The 15,780-nt window shown below is 31.5% G+C and overlaps 2 protein-coding genes and 1 long non-coding RNA gene across 3 annotated transcripts; 2 read left to right on the plus strand and 1 right to left on the minus strand.

The window, feature by feature from the left end:
* The first annotated feature begins 1,927 nt into the window (after positions 1–1,927).
* Positions 1,928–3,779, plus strand: LOC133703805 (protein translation factor SUI1 homolog). Its single transcript, XM_062128487.1, has 5 exons — positions 1,928–2,086; positions 2,863–2,945; positions 3,093–3,298; positions 3,375–3,428; positions 3,551–3,779. Exons 2-5 carry the CDS (start codon positions 2,909–2,911, stop codon positions 3,593–3,595), a joined length of 342 nt encoding a protein of 113 aa, XP_061984471.1. The 5' UTR covers positions 1,928–2,086; positions 2,863–2,908; the 3' UTR covers positions 3,596–3,779.
* Positions 3,780–7,584: 3,805 nt separating this feature from the next.
* LOC133703479 (thiamine thiazole synthase, chloroplastic-like) lies at positions 7,585–10,562 on the plus strand. The gene is made up of 3 exons (XM_062128033.1): positions 7,585–8,103; positions 9,230–9,718; positions 10,157–10,562. Exons 1-3 carry the CDS (start codon positions 7,681–7,683, stop codon positions 10,316–10,318), a joined length of 1,074 nt encoding a protein of 357 aa, XP_061984017.1. The 5' UTR covers positions 7,585–7,680; the 3' UTR covers positions 10,319–10,562.
* Positions 10,563–13,014: 2,452 nt separating this feature from the next.
* On the minus strand, positions 13,015–15,236 carry LOC133703395 (uncharacterized). The gene is made up of 3 exons (XR_009843881.1): positions 15,071–15,236; positions 14,097–14,168; positions 13,015–13,281 (listed from the first exon to the last, which is right to left on the minus strand). It is a non-coding gene; the product is annotated as an uncharacterized LOC133703395 (long non-coding RNA).
* Between the last annotated feature and the right edge of the window lie 544 nt (positions 15,237–15,780).

Consider the following 15,780-nt stretch of genomic DNA (forward strand, 5'->3'; position numbering starts at 1 on the left):
ACATGCAAAGTTTTTTTTTTTGTAGTTTGTATTTACGTTGTACGACGATAATTAAAAACCAAAAAAACCTTTGTCTAGCAAGTCACTAATTTTTTTATTTAGAGGGGGGAATAGATATTTTTATTATTAATAAGTTTGTAAAAGGTAAATAAAATTCTTGGTCAATAATTCTAAATTTTATTGATTTTAGAAGTAAAATAACATTTTTACTGTATAAAAAGTAAAAAAGACACACACCTTTAAGCAAAACTTTAAAAATAAAAAAGTAAATAGTAAAATGATAATTTCATTACCACACGCATGAAAAGTACTATTCTGCTATCTAGTTAAGTCAAAAAAAAAAAAGGGAAATGATAAAATAATAATTGTATTGTAATTCAAGATATATTTCGCTATAAATTATATTGATTTTAAAGATAAAAAAATATTTTTACCGTATAAAAAGTAAAAAGACATATACACCTTCAAGCAAAACTTCAAAAATAAAAGAGTAAATATAAAATAATAATTTTATTGTAACACGCTATTCTACTATCAAGTTAAGTCTTATCAAACAAAAGGGAAATGATAAAATGATTATTTTATTGTAATTCAAGATATATTTCACTAGGGATTAGACTGTAATAAATGACCCGTGAGATTTAGTTAATTAATTAATTAATTAGAGATGATAGGGACTAGATTTGGTGTTTAGAAAATTGACTCAAATTTGTTGCTTTCGCTAGGCAACTTTCAATTGATCAAATTGGGTTTGTTTTTGTTATATTATATATGAAAATAGATTTTTTTATTAAAATTTAAAAATTATATTGATTTAAATTTTAATTTAAAAAAAATTAAAAAAACTGACTAAACTATATAAAATTGTAAAAGTAATTTTTCCTTTACTTTTTTATATATATTGTTTCTATTTTTTTTTCCTGTTGTTAATACTAATGCTTAAAACAAAGTGATAGAAAATATACCAAACCATCGTACCTTGGAGCATAAATTTCTATCTTTTTAAATTAATTAAATCATATTGATTTTAATATAATTAATAATTTAGTATAAGCAAATAAAATAAAAGGTAAGTGTACTCAAGTTTTTCTCGATAAGATGGTGACATTAATAGCACACACAAAAAAAAAAAGAGTCACAATAATAGAATTATGGTGTCATGAAACATCCTCGGACTAGGAATCCACTAAACATATTTAATAATTTCTCTTCTTGTTTGTAGAAAATATTTTTTCTTTATTCATAACTTAATACAATTTTTTTTTCAAAATATATTCATATTAAAAAAAATTATTTTAATATTTTTCTTTTTCTTTTAATCTCAATAAAATCAAAAATCAAAAACCATTAATTTGATGTTGATAGTGTGTGCTTGGTATTAAATGGTTTTACTGGTTATAGTTTTAAAAAATAGGTTTTAAAAATAAATTTTTAGTTGTGATTTTAAAAATTAACTTTTTAAAAAATATATGTTTGATGAAACTGTTATGAGATAGATTTTTACATGTAAAATAAATGAAAAACAAGTTTTTATGAGTAAAAAACATGTTATTTTAATTTATAAAAACTAAGGATTGAAATGTAATTATCTGTAAGGTCTCGTTTTAAAAAATAAAATTTATTTAATTAATCAAATAATTTTTTTATCTGTGATAAGACAAAAAAACAAAAACTAAGTACAACGTTTTTCTCGATGTTCTCTAACACATTTTATACAGACAGCTTCGCCCTTCAATCAAATTACTTCTCCTGCTCTCCCTCTACTACGAATCTTCTCTAATCGCATTCTCCACCTGCCACGTGTTCGCTCTTATCAAATCACAGCCAGGACAGCACTCATCGCAGCGCGTAATTACACACTCTCACTCTTGAGAGTAGCACTCACTCTTAACCATTCCAGCCCCAAAATGTAATTTCAGTCCAACAACCGCTGGCTTGATCTCCTTATCTAGTTTCTAGAGATCTCTTCAGCTTTCTCCGAAAGCAAACAGACTCTCATCAGAAAAGCTTAGACTCATCCGATTTAGGGTTTCGCTTCATATCAATCAAATAATCTAACGCGTCGAAACCCTAATCACCGGATAAGGTAATTTATTTTTGTTCCAGTTAGTCGAATTGATCATCTTCTTATGCAAATTATTAGCTTAGCTGTTAATTTCTTGCGTTAATTATATGGATCTTGTTTAAAAAGAGTATATCCTTGTAACTTAATTGCAAGTTTTAATCTTTTCTTGAAAGGTTGCTTTTCTGATGTTTTGATTGTTAGTTTTGTTTGTGTTTTTTTTTTTTTTTTCATTTACTGTAGGTGTTTTTGTGTCTGTGGTCTGACTAGCTTTTGGGCTTATGGTTGTGATTATTTCTCTTTGATTAATCAGATAGTTGAGATATTTGATCTTTATTTAGTGGGATTTTGATGAATAAAGCAAGGTTACTTGTTATGGATTACATGGATATCCGTGTTTCCTTATTCGTATTAGTTTGTGATTTGATATATTGTGAATTTATCAGCTTGTATTTTCACTGATTTATGACACTTGAGCAACATATATTAATCTAGGATGTTGATTTGATGTTTTGGTTGTTAACTTTGTCATGCGAAATTTTTGTGGCATGTTCTATTGTAGAAATAGAGCAACTTGGTCTTGCTTCCTAAGAAATATGTTGTAATGTTAGAAAGGATGAAGTGATACCTTTGATTAAGTTAGTTATCCGTAGTTTTCATTTGTGTTCTAGTCCCTGTGAAATATGTTGTTATGGTAGGAAGGATGGAGGGACATCAACTGTCCTAACTTTGACAAAATTAGTTATCCTTAGTTTTCAATTGTGTTTTAGTCCCTGTTAATGTGAGTTATTGCTGTTTAGGTCTGAGCTTTAAGGTTGTTGGACTTCCTTGAACAGTTAAGTTTTCATGTCTGATTTCGACGCCCAAACTCCTTCAGCTTATGGTAAGCTTGCTTTTTTAACTTATATTAGATTTCCTTGCTAGTGTTGTACTGACACTAGAATTTTTCTGAGATGTGACAAAACCTTTCACTCCATATGTATCCATATGTATCCATATGTCTAACAATTATGTGGTTTTTTTATGGTAGATCCTTTTGCTGATGCAAATGCCGAGGACTCTGGTGCTGGGACAAAAGATTATGTGCACATTCGTATACAGCAACGCAATGGTAGGAAAAGCTTGACAACTGTGCAAGGTTTGAAAAAAGAATTCAGCTATAACAAGATATTAAAAGACCTCAAGAAAGAGTTCTGTTGTAATGGTACAGTGGTGCAGGACCCTGAATTAGGCCAGGTGTGTGTTTCACCTTAGCATGTAAACTAGCATTGAATGTTTCTCTCCTCATTGCGAATGCGTTTTTTGTGTATAGGTTATTCAACTTCAAGGTGACCAGCGCAAGAATGTATCGACCTTCCTTGTTCAGGTAATCTTCACTCCTTGTGCCATTTGTTGAGTCTTTAAAAATCAATTCTCTCTCCTTTGGGTCATCACCTGATGTTCATAGTTAAGTGAATTCCATATTTGTATTTTGTTTTGTTTGGTCAGGCTGGCATTGTGAAGAAGGAAAGCATTAAAATTCATGGTTTCTAAGCTACTGCTGCAAATTAAAACTCAGCATAGTGCTCTTCCTGCTTGTGTCAAGAAATTAAGTAATATCGAAACTGTTACCTATCTTCCCTATGTTTGGTTTGATATGACGTGCATCTTTTGTTTCTGATGTTATCTGGTTTCTGTATTGTGAGATGATAATGGAATGTTTGACAGTTTGCTCTCCTGTTTCAAGTGGTTATGGCTATCTGGGCCTCTGGGGTCAAACGTTGAATTGTTGAGAATCTATTGGTTTTCTCGGTTAGGGTTCAGTTGATTGGCAGGAAATTTAGTGTTGTGGTTCATTGCCTTCCCCACACAACTGCTGTCAATTTAACTGTCAGGAAGCTCAGTAGATGGTTGAAGCTTCTGAGTCTTTACAGACGGGTTTAGGACTTCTCAAGTTGGTGAGTGACTGGCAAGTTTATGCTAAAATTAATATGCAAAGAAAAAGGATCAAACTCCGGATTATATGCTGCATATTTTTCGTTATTTCCGTGAGAGCAGCTTTGGGAAATATCCACCGGAATTTGTTTCAATGATTATCAAATTTGGTGGAATAGTTAAATTAACAAAAGAAAAGAAATTCTTGAGATGGTTTCTTGGATGTAATTAGCAAGTGTCATGGAGGCCAGAGTAAATTGAAAAGGAAGGATCGCAAAATAAGAAGTCCCGACCTTCCTAAGGTCGTAATAAGAGCTCTCTAGGGATCTGCCAATTAAACTAAGCCCAGCCCGTTGAAATATCAGATTGTAATTAAGAAAAAAAATATTCCATCAGAATAATTATTAAAAAAACATTATGTTGGACAGTAAAATGTATTTCCTTGTAAACATGATTCAAAACTATGCATTATACAATTAAAAACAAGCTAAAAAGCGAAGTAAATTCACTCTATTATTACAAGTAAAATGTATTTCCATCAGTAATTTTGTATCGTTAGTTATTACGGATTTTTCACTCAAATTCCAACTAAATTGTTCTGAATTTTCTTTCTATTCTATTCCGAATAAAAAAAAATATACCACCACGAATAAAGAGCCACTCTCATTTTTTTGCTATAACAGTCACTGTCATGCCCGTGTACAGAAGTTTCACTTTTTATCTCTATAAAAATCACAAGTTTTGATCACAAAACAGAGAAAACAACTAAAATATATATATATGGCTGCTGATTCACGGGTTTCTCGCTTCTCAACTTCTTCAAGAAGACATTAGACTCGATCTGGATCCTTCAAAATCTTTCAATTCTTTTATAATGTTTTTTATTTATTATTATATTAACATGGATATCCGAACTAGTTTATGCGCACCTCGACTAATTTCATGGGTCTTAAAGTTAACAACTGATTCGAACATGAAACTACATAAAAAGCAAATCTTTTAATTCTAAACTTTTATTACTGAATTACCTATTAAATTGTTTGTTTTATAATAATCTTTGTTTTATAAGAAAAGGTGCGTGAAAGTATTTTTATTTGAATTGTCAGAATAATTTTTTGAAATTATAATAATTTTATAAAAAAATTAAACAAATTCAAAGTTAAAAAAGAAAGAAAGAGAAAGATGCTTCATCATCATATGAATAGAAAAACACCATTAGCAAGGGTCAGTTCTTTTATTTTTTAGGTAATTTTGGAGCTACCACAAAATGAATTGATAGGTACAATTGATGAAGGGTAAAATTGACGACAATCTTATGGGTAAGGGGTATATTTGCAATTAACTCGGGTTTTCTTAATTAATGTAACCCCACCAATAAAGCAAACACTATATCCAATCAAAACTTATATATAAAAAACTGTACGATAGTGTAGTGATTTTTCTATTTTTATCTTTTCATACTATTGATGAGGCATTATAAATTTATTTAAGGGCATTTTGATTGATTGAATATATTTATGAGCAATAAAATAATCAAAATATCTCCGGTTATAAAAAAATAAAATAAAGGGTTTTGAGTAGAGATATTTTGATATTTTTGCTTTTTATACATAATATAATTACACATGTACCATTGGATCCAATGAATTTAATTTAATGGAGTCATGGGTATTATGATCTTTTAATCAAGATTTTTTATTTGAAAAAGTTGTTGGCATTTATAATTCACTTATTAGCGTGTTGAAGCCTCCCGCACACTTTGAATGGCACGTGTGACAACTTCAGATGTTAAAAAATAAGCTTTTGTTGTCTTATATTCCTCACCGTCTCATTTCCTATGTGAAGTGACACATGATGTCTAGAAGTTATCATTCATTTCTCTCTCATAACCTGATAAATACATTATGGTTCTCGTTGTTATTCGTATTTTAAATTCAATTGTTTTAGTTTTGATTTTTGTATTTTTTCCATTTTTTCTTCTGTTAAAGTTTTGTTAGTTTTTAATTTAACCATTGCTTTTTAATTGTATAGATAATGTTTTTCTATTCGGTCCTTCTACTTTTAATTTTTAAGTTTTATCCTTTTTCTTTTTGTCAAGGTTTTTATGGATTTTAATTTTGTCCTTTATAGTTTTTGTTTTTACAATGATAATAATGATTTTAATTTGATCATTTTTCTTTTGATTTTTTATTAATTTTCTTGGTTATTCTATCAAAGTTTTATAGTTTTCAATTTTATTCTTCAAATCAACTTTATAGCTTTTATTTTTTCAATAATAATAATAATAATCAAATTAGTAATTATAATATTAAAGATGATTACAGTAATAATATTATTAATGATAGTAGCAAAGATGATGATGATGATGATGACAGTGGTGGTGGTAGTGGTAATAATAATTTGTTATGATAATAATAATTATGCTGATAGTAATAGTAATAATAATAATAATAAATGATAGTTATGATATGAATAATAATAATATTAGTAGCTATAATAATAGTATTAATAATAATAATAATGATAACAATAACAATAACAATAATTGCAGAGTAATAGTAGTACTATTACTTCTAACCTATCTTTCATGATTTTTTGAATTTTGTTTCTCAATTTTTTTTTTATGTTTTGATGTACTAATATAAAAAATTAATTTTTTTTTAAATAATCATTAACAAATTCACAAACACCATATATTACTTTAATATTTTAATTGAAAGATTAATTGATTTCAAATGTAAATTACTTTTGCTTTACTGTATTATATAGATACACTCTCCCTATATATATTAATTTTTATTTTATGTCAGATAATAAACCGTGAGAGAGAGAGTCCTGGAGTTGACGTTATGGACCATAGCATGGAAGCCACTTGCCAAAAAGTCACTTAAAGGGCAGAGGCAAAATAGTCAAATCATAGTTTAATCGTTCTAGACCCTTCAAATTCTATCCAATCTCCACTTGTCCTTTCCATATTCTTACCTCTGCTGTAGCGTATCCTCATCTTGCATTCTAATGGCTCTCTAGCCGTTGGATACAAATCCATCTCTTCAGATCCGTCCAAACTTCTAACGTCCGTTAGGGCCCTTGTTCACGATATTATGATGTAAAAAAAATATTTTTTGTTAAAAAATAAAATCAATATGGAAGAAAGACTAAAATAATTCGAGACAGGTTGAATTGAATGTATATTCATTAATTTATTGCTATTGTTATTCCAAATCATTCTATTTATAATTATTGAACTTATTATAATTTAATTATTTATTTCATTAGTTAACTTTGTCATATAATAACTTTAACTTTCTTTGTATGTCTGGATTTTACAATTATATTATTTTAAAAAATTAAAAATAATTCTAAAACTAGTATGTTTCTTAAAAAGAATTGGCGGGGATTTTTCTAGATGCATTGTAGAAATTGCTTCTAATTAGTTTCCAAAATAGTCATAAAACATTACTAACATTTTTTTGGAAAATAAAAAATGAGCACAAAATGTGGAATATATATATAAAACTAACACTTGGGCACTAACGCCGTGAGTTAAAAGAAATCAAATGTATCAAACGGCTAATATTCATCTCCACACCCGAACACTGCCTCTCTTCACCTCTCTATCCCCATAAATTCTCGCCATCTTCTTCACCCCGCTGCACTCCATCGCTCTAAACCTCAACACACAACCAAACGCGCTGTCGTTCATCATGGCAACCATGGCTACAACTCTCACTTCTCTCTCAACAAAATCCCAAAAACTCTCCCCTTTTGACACCTCCTCTTCCTTCCATGGCACTCCCATCTCAAAACCAACACTTCGTATGCAGCCCACAAAATCATCATCGTCACCAAACGTTTCCATCTCCATGTCATCTCCACCGTATGATCTGAATGCTTTCAAGTTTGAACCTATCAAAGAGTCTATAGTGTCAAGAGAAATGACAAGAAGGTACATGATGGACATGATAACTCATGCAGACACTGATGTTGTTATTGTTGGTGCTGGCTCTGCCGGGTTATCTTGTGCCTATGAGCTTAGCAAGAACCCTTCTGTCAAAATTGCCATTGTTGAACAATCTGTTAGCCCTGGTGGTGGTGCTTGGCTTGGTGGTCAGCTCTTCTCTGCCATGGTATGATCAAAACTAGTTCTTCCCTTTTCCTTCATGTTTTTACGCAGGCAATGCTAATTAAACCGGCCGGCCTGGTGGGTATGTGACTCGATCACCACCTGGCCCTGGCCTCTGCATGCTTTAAAGAAAAGTAAAATCTGAGTTCACCTGATCGATCTAGTGAGTCAATCCTAGATAACCTGTTAATTGTTATAGTCTAGTCTAATTGATTTAAATTTTTTTTTTCCCTAAAAAATATTATTTTAAATTTTTTTTAAATATCAAAATAATTATCACTTGATTATCCTGTTGAATCCGTATAACTGGGATTCTAGGTGATCATGTTTAATAAAGTTTTTCAACATGATTTGTTTTGCTCGTTTCTGTTCTTATTCAGAATATTTTTTGGCCATAGTTGTATCTTAAATGATAAGGATTGATTTATTTTTTTTTATTTTTAATTTATTGAAGATGACAATAATTGATAAAATCATAAAAATACACTCTTTTTTTTTAATGGAGAAAGGTACACTTAAAGTTTTAAACTTTATGATAAAGTTGAGAACTGTGACATGAAGGCATGTCCCCTTGTTCTTTTGGACCTTATGTCTCGCGCTCATAAAGAAACATAATAATATCAAAGTACTATTTAGTGAATATATATAAATTTCAGTCCTGATTATATTATATATTAAGTAGGTTTGATTTTTTAAAATGTTTTTTTTATTTAGAAATATATTAAAATAATATTTTTTGTATTTTTTTAAAATTTATTTTTAACATACTTTTATTGAAGCTTGTTTTCTTGTGTTAAATTAATCTGTAAGCCATATATTATTGTCCATGGCGTGGATCCCCTGAGATGTGAATAACTTGAGATGTTTTCAATTCATCTAGAAACCTGGCCGTTAGTATTGGCCTTGCTGTTGCCAAGACTTGTGAGTTTTGTGGGCATGTGATCATTTTCCTTGTAATTTAAGTAGAAAATTAAGATGTTTTCCATGCTTCATTTGTAGAAGTGCTAGTACAAAAGAAGGAACCGGCTGCTATATGGTTCTTGATTTGCTAGTTATAATTAATGAATAAGATATATATCCTTGCAATCCACGTTTTATGAATTAAGAATTGAAATTGATGTCTTGACCAGGTTGTACGCAAACCAGCTCATCTCTTCCTTGACGAGCTCGGTATTGAGTATGACGAGCAAGAAGACTATGTAGTAATCAAGCATGCAGCTCTTTTCACCTCCACAATCATGAGCAAACTCCTTGCCCGTCCAAATGTTAAGCTTTTCAATGCTGTGGCTGCAGAGGACTTGATAGTGAAAGAAGGAAGAGTGGGTGGAGTGGTCACTAATTGGGCTCTTGTGTCAATGAACCATGACACACAATCTTGTATGGATCCTAATGTGATGGAGGCCAAGGTGGTTGTGAGTTCTTGTGGCCATGATGGACCATTTGGTGCTACTGGGGTCAAGAGGCTTAAGAGCATTGGCATGATTGATAGTGTGCCAGGAATGAAGGCTCTTGACATGAACGCTGCTGAAGATGCCATTGTGAAGCTTACTAGGGAAGTTGTGCCTGGAATGATTGTTACTGGCATGGAAGTTGCTGAGATTGATGGCTCTCCGAGAATGGTAACTTTTCAATTTCACTTTTCTTTAAATATCGTGGTTGGGATTTTTTGCCTCGAGATTGCTCTCATTTTCCATTCATCTTTTGCGCTACATATTCAATTTCTGCAACTAAAAATGTTGATAGTCTTGGATTATACTATATAAAGTTGGTGCTGTCAATTAATACAAGGTCTAATCTAACTATTTATTAGTGGATAGATTGGACCGGTCATAGTATGGTCCCGGCAATGGGTCCTGAAATATCATGTCTTCAAGGACCACTGTGTCCTTTTCCTGATATGATTCAGGGACCGGGAAATGCTATAGTGAAATTAAAGCTTGAGATTGACAAAAACAGCTAGTGTGATTAAAGCTGTTTATGATCAGCACTTAGTGCTCAAAATCGAAACCATATGCTTACGAGACTGACGCACTTGTATGTGGTTATTGGTAATGCAGGGACCAACATTTGGGGCAATGATGATATCAGGGCAGAAGGCAGCTCACCTTGCCTTGAAGTCACTCGGGATGCCCAATGCACTGGATGGAACATTTGTGGGAGGCATTCATCCAGAGCTGATCCTGGCTGCTGTTGAATCTGCTGAAATTGCAGAGACTTGAGTGGTAGCAAAGCAATAGACTCGAATATGTCAAATAAATAAAAGGCAGTAGAAATGAGTTCGAGGGGTGTCCCAGTTGATGTGGTCATGGTAGGTTTTAGTTAATAATCTTGGTGTCTATTCCTTTCGTTTAAGACTCTGTTGGCACTTGGCAGTTGAAAGAATTCAGTTCATGCTGCTTTTGGACCTTGTTGGCTGGCCTATCTGTCAATTCTCTCGGCTGAATATAGAGGGTTTGATTTGCATATGATTGAAAAAACATTTTCTTGATTTTCTCGACGAGGGCAAGCCATTTTAGTGCAAGACCCTTTTCACCATACCTCCATTTGTGCTGAAATGGCGTCGCCTTCTTTCTCATAAAATATTTAAATGCCATCAGTGAACCATCGAACCAAATCTCTTTTTTGAAAACCACCGTGTGGCCTCATTTTCCAAAGCAACGACATCGCAAAATATTGTTTTTTGAGCTTTTATTCAACGAAAGAAAGCAGGAGATTTCATTGATTCTTAAAGGCCTGGATTCCCCAATATCCTAATGTGAAGATAACGAGTAGTCCATGCCAGGGACTAAAATAGACCAGCTTGAATATTGATCGACTAGCCCGCCCCATCCTGGAGGTCATCTGAGAGTTGCTTCACCATAGGCCTCATGCTCAGAAATATAGCTGTAATTTTAAAAGGTAAATTAACTGGTTAGATTAGATTTTAAATTTGTTTTTTTAATGATTATGAGTTTAAAATTTTTTAGAATTATTAAAAATTTATATAATTATTAATTTTAAAATTTATAAAATTAATTTAGATATATATAAACCACTAATCGAACATTCACACTAATAATAATAATAAAAAACGCCAGCTACTTAATCACAGTTCACAGGCCTTCTTGCAGAGGCATAACAATTTGTCCACGCATCGGGATAGTTGCCTCTTTCAACAAATCTTCCGAAGCCGTATAGCATTCTTTAACATATCGAGTGAGAATTGCATGATTGGGCATATGTAACTCATCATTCTCATTCTCCTATGGTTTGTCTCTGCACCAATCTAACACTTTAGAAGTATGTATACTTCTCTGATCCGATTTAAAATAGACTATACAGAATACAAATAACAGATCATGAAATTTTATCTACAGTAACTTAAAGTATAAAATCTGAAGGTTAAAGAGAAATCAGACAACTTCCTTGGGTTAATTATTCCATAGTCACCATCTAAATCATCTTCAACAGCATGATTAAAGGTTCGAAGGTTTTATGGTTTTCATCAAGTATGGCCTTACCACTGCATCTGGTTTTCAACAACTCCATGATACTGCACTATATCTTTCAAACAATGTGTTGTCCCACGGTAATGATCTCGCAACCATGCTGGTATCTAAAACGTTCCTACTTGAAATGTGGGGCTTACAACGCTTCTCAAGAAACAAAGTAGTGCAAGCTTTTTGCGTCTAAAAAGACGCAATATTCCTTCCATTCATGGCTACATCAGTTTGGTTTTAGTTCCGGCTCTTGGAAGAGGTTGCTGGTGTGGGTAGCGATGTTAAATGTTGCTGTAATAGCTTTAACTTCGATTATAACAATGTTTCGTATATGCTTTGTTACAGTGTTTTTGTATGAAATAATTAGAGTTTAAAACCTTTTTTTTCTGTTAAGGGATGGCTACATCTTAGGCTTTTTTTCTTCTTCTTATTTTCAATTTTTTTTTATTCTTGAGTTCTTGACCTCGCATTCATGTGTTGATTTTATACCATACCTACTCTACTTCAACATGAAATATGAAATAGGTTAAGAGATGTACATGAGTTTTTTTTTTTTTTTGTAATAAAATAGCAACGATCAACCTTTTTGTTGTTGGCACGGTAATGTGGATGACTTGGCAAGACTGAAAGAGGGACTGTTGTGTTGGTTGTTTGTTTGATGAAGGAAGACTAGGCAGTGACTAACTAATTTTATAATAAAACAATATTACTAACAAAGACAAAGGCTTTAAGAAAGGCGAATGTATTAGTGGAATGGCCATGATCGCAACCTTGTTAACTAAGACATCAAAGAAAAAAAAAACTATATAGTAAGTGGTCAATAGTAAAAGTTTGGGATCAAGAGATTTATTTTCTCTATGGTCTCAGGTTCAAGCTCTATAGTTGCTAATATGATATTCACTAAAGACTTACATGGTCATTAACTTTAGGGCTGATTTCAAGTTCGAGCCTTATAATTGCTAATATGATGTCCACTGGAGGTTTACATGGTCGTTAATTTCAGGGCTATTAGAATTAGTCGAGGTACACGGAAACTGACCCGGATACCTATGTTAATCAAAAAACCAAAAAAAAATAAAATTTGTATGTACTTACTTGAATGTAAGATCAATACGAAAAGCCCTATTTATTCATAAAAATAGCCATCCAATAATATGGAAGGCCGTTAGCAAGAAAATATGAAAATATTATTAAGTAATATTATGTTGAATATTACACAATAAATATGAGAGATATTCACATATTATTGCTATGATTAAGAGATTTGCTATCCTTTATTAATAAAAATGAGATTCTTTGCTAATACTTATCTTGTCACGACCCGAATCCCGGGCCCATGACCGGCAACGCAGGAGCGGTGGCGGAAGGACACCCCTCCCGCGCTAAGCCTCAAAACGGACATATCAAAAGAATAATTTATTCAAAAATACGCAGCATTTCATAATCTTCAGAAATATTATATTATTCAAAACTGATGAAACCAAAAGATAGTTTAAAACTCCTCATCAGTAATTTAAAACAAAAACAATAATCTATAATACTCATTACATTGTCAAAATCCAAACTTAATTAAAACAAAGTAATAGTGGAGCGCCTAAGACATCGAATCAAAACAGTCTTGAGAAATAAGCAAGGCATACCAACCCAAAATTGAAGAAGCAGGAACGCTCAACAAAGTTCACCTGCTATTAAAAACTAAGAACCTGAAATAATATTAAGAATGAGGGGTGAGTTCAACCAACTCAGTGAGGGAATAATAATTAATATACATTTTAGATATTCTAGATATTAATAGTTTGCAAAACTATTTATCTTCATATACATATACATATACATACTAAAACATATTATCATAAAGTAGTGGAAATTTATCTTCATATACATATACATATACATACTAAACATATTATCATAAGGTAGTGGAAATTTATCCTCATAGACATATACAGATACAGATACAAATACATACTAAACATATTATCATAACGTAGTGGAAATATATCCTCATATACATATACATATTTAAACATATTATCATAGAGTAGTGGAATACATGTCAGAGATCAGATGACACCCGAAGGTGACCAGATGACACCCGAAGATGACCAGACCAGATGACACCCGAAGGTGACCAGACCAGATGACACCCGAAGGTGACCAGATGACACCCGAAGGTGACCACTGTGGGATGATCAGTCGCCACAGGCTGATGCCTCTCTCACCAGCTAGGTATACAGAATTCTATGTGCACATAGGCTAACTACTCTCTGTTAGCATGGAGTTACTGACAAGTCCGATATCAAGGCATAATAGATATTTACATAATCATCATAGAAACGTATATCATATCAAGTAGAATCTAGTTCGACAGATTGCGAATGCAAATTCAAGAATAAATGAGTACTCGGAAAATAAGCAACATATATAAATATTCAAGAAATTAACTAGTTGTACTCATTGTATAATCAACATACATATTTACTTATCATATATGCATATTAAAGATTATCCCACTCACTCGGAAAATATAGAATTAAAAGGAATGTCAGATGAAAGACCCGAAAAACCTATTGAGGATCGTTAGGAAAACCTACAATAAATATATGAAATATACTTAAAAGCAACTCAAAGCAACACAAATAAAAGATTCCAATGCATAAATGAAAACCAGGTTTAGTCTCCTAGGTTTAGGGACTAAAACAACAATTATCCAAAACAGGGATCAAAACGTAATTTTACCAAAACTGGACCAAACTGTAAATACATAACCATACTGAAATTTATCCATAATTCATCCTTATCTTTGTCCAGAATCTCGAATTATGCCCCAAGAGCCAAACTGTGATTTTATCAAAATTTTAGGGGTCAAATCGTAATTTGTCAAATTGGAGGACCAAACTGAAAATATCATATATTCCTAATTATACTGGAATTTTGCCCTTAAATCATCCTCAGTTCTGTTCAGAACCTCAATTTATGCCCCAGGAACCAATCTGTAATATTTCCAAAGTTTGGGGACTAAACTGTAATTTTCATAATTTAGGGGACCAAACTGAAAATATTCCAAATCAATTATCAAACTGAGATTCATCATCCTTAACCTCATAATAACACTGTCCAGAGTCTCAAAATACAGTTAAGGGTCAAATTATAATTTTCACAAAGTTTAGGGACCAAACTGTAATTTCACAAATTGAGGGACCAAATTGAATTTTCGTCATCTGCAACCTCAAACCCAGAATTTCACAGATTACCTACTGTCATCACCTGATTTCTAACATAATTTCACCATTCAAATAAAATCATAACTCAAAATCATTATCTTTACCTCCAATCTCTCACAATCAACTAATTAACCAATTACCCACAACAATCAACCCATAACCTTTCAATTAATTCATCAATCAAACTCCAAACACAATATTCAAAACCCTAACATTTATCAAAACAGAAATTAAGGCGTAAAGAACACAAATTTATACATAATCTTACCTTTAAACTTATTTCCTCCAATTATCTTCTCATTTCCTTATCTTTCCCTCTTTTCTCTTCTTCTTCTTCCCTTTTTCTTCTCTTCTCCCGTCAGTTTTTCACACTTAAAACACAGCTCTCCTCTTCTATTTTCTTTTCTATTTATATTTATCAACTCTTTGTTCAATTACTATAATATCCCTTATTCATTTATACTCATTTTTAGCCTTTAAGGGCTTTATTGCCTTTTACCTACTCATTCATTTACAAGACATCACATATCTCATGAATTAGAATGAGTTTTTATCTATATATAGTTTAATTGGTCTTGTCATATTAACTAAACTTGTTGAATATAATTTGTTGAGTTGGTTTTATCTGGGCAAATGAAACATTAAACCTTAAAGTTGAGATTCTTCAAATTATGCTATATTTTCAAATAACTTTTAAACTATACTATTTTCCAAAAACAATTTCTACTTTGCTATTTTGAAAAAAAAAACTCAAAATTTTCATATTTATTGTATGCTAAAAACCCTTGGTATTTCATTATAGCATTTTACAATTTAGTCTTTAAAAATAAATAAAAATTTAACTTTTTTTTAATTTTCATTTTATTTTTTTTAATTTCACTCTTCAACATTAGGTTTATTGATATTAGACTTTATAATTTTTTTTTAATTTTTTTTTCTATAGAGTTATCTTGGTTTTATGATTTGTATTGCAAGTTT

Source organism: Populus nigra, chromosome 9 (assembly GCF_951802175.1).
Source record: "Populus nigra chromosome 9, ddPopNigr1.1, whole genome shotgun sequence".
Lineage (NCBI taxonomy): Eukaryota > Viridiplantae > Streptophyta > Magnoliopsida > Malpighiales > Salicaceae > Populus > Populus nigra.

Bases quoted from the DNA above. Each gene is read 5' to 3' on its own strand.
- LOC133703479 (XM_062128033.1), top strand. From the start codon at position 7,681: ATGGCAACCATGGCTACAACTCTCACTTCTCTCTCAACAAAATCCCAA. The intron at 8,104-9,229 runs GTATGATCAAAA...TGTCTTGACCAG, and splicing joins GTCAGCTCTTCTCTGCCATG to GTTGTACGCAAACCAGCTCA. The intron at 9,719-10,156 runs GTAACTTTTCAA...TTGGTAATGCAG, and splicing joins TTGATGGCTCTCCGAGAATG to GGACCAACATTTGGGGCAAT.
- LOC133703805 (XM_062128487.1), top strand. From the start codon at position 2,909: ATGTCTGATTTCGACGCCCAAACTCCTTCAGCTTATG. The intron at 3,299-3,374 runs GTGTGTGTTTCA...TTTTGTGTATAG, and splicing joins AGGACCCTGAATTAGGCCAG to GTTATTCAACTTCAAGGTGA. The intron at 3,429-3,550 runs GTAATCTTCACT...TTGTTTGGTCAG, and splicing joins TATCGACCTTCCTTGTTCAG to GCTGGCATTGTGAAGAAGGA.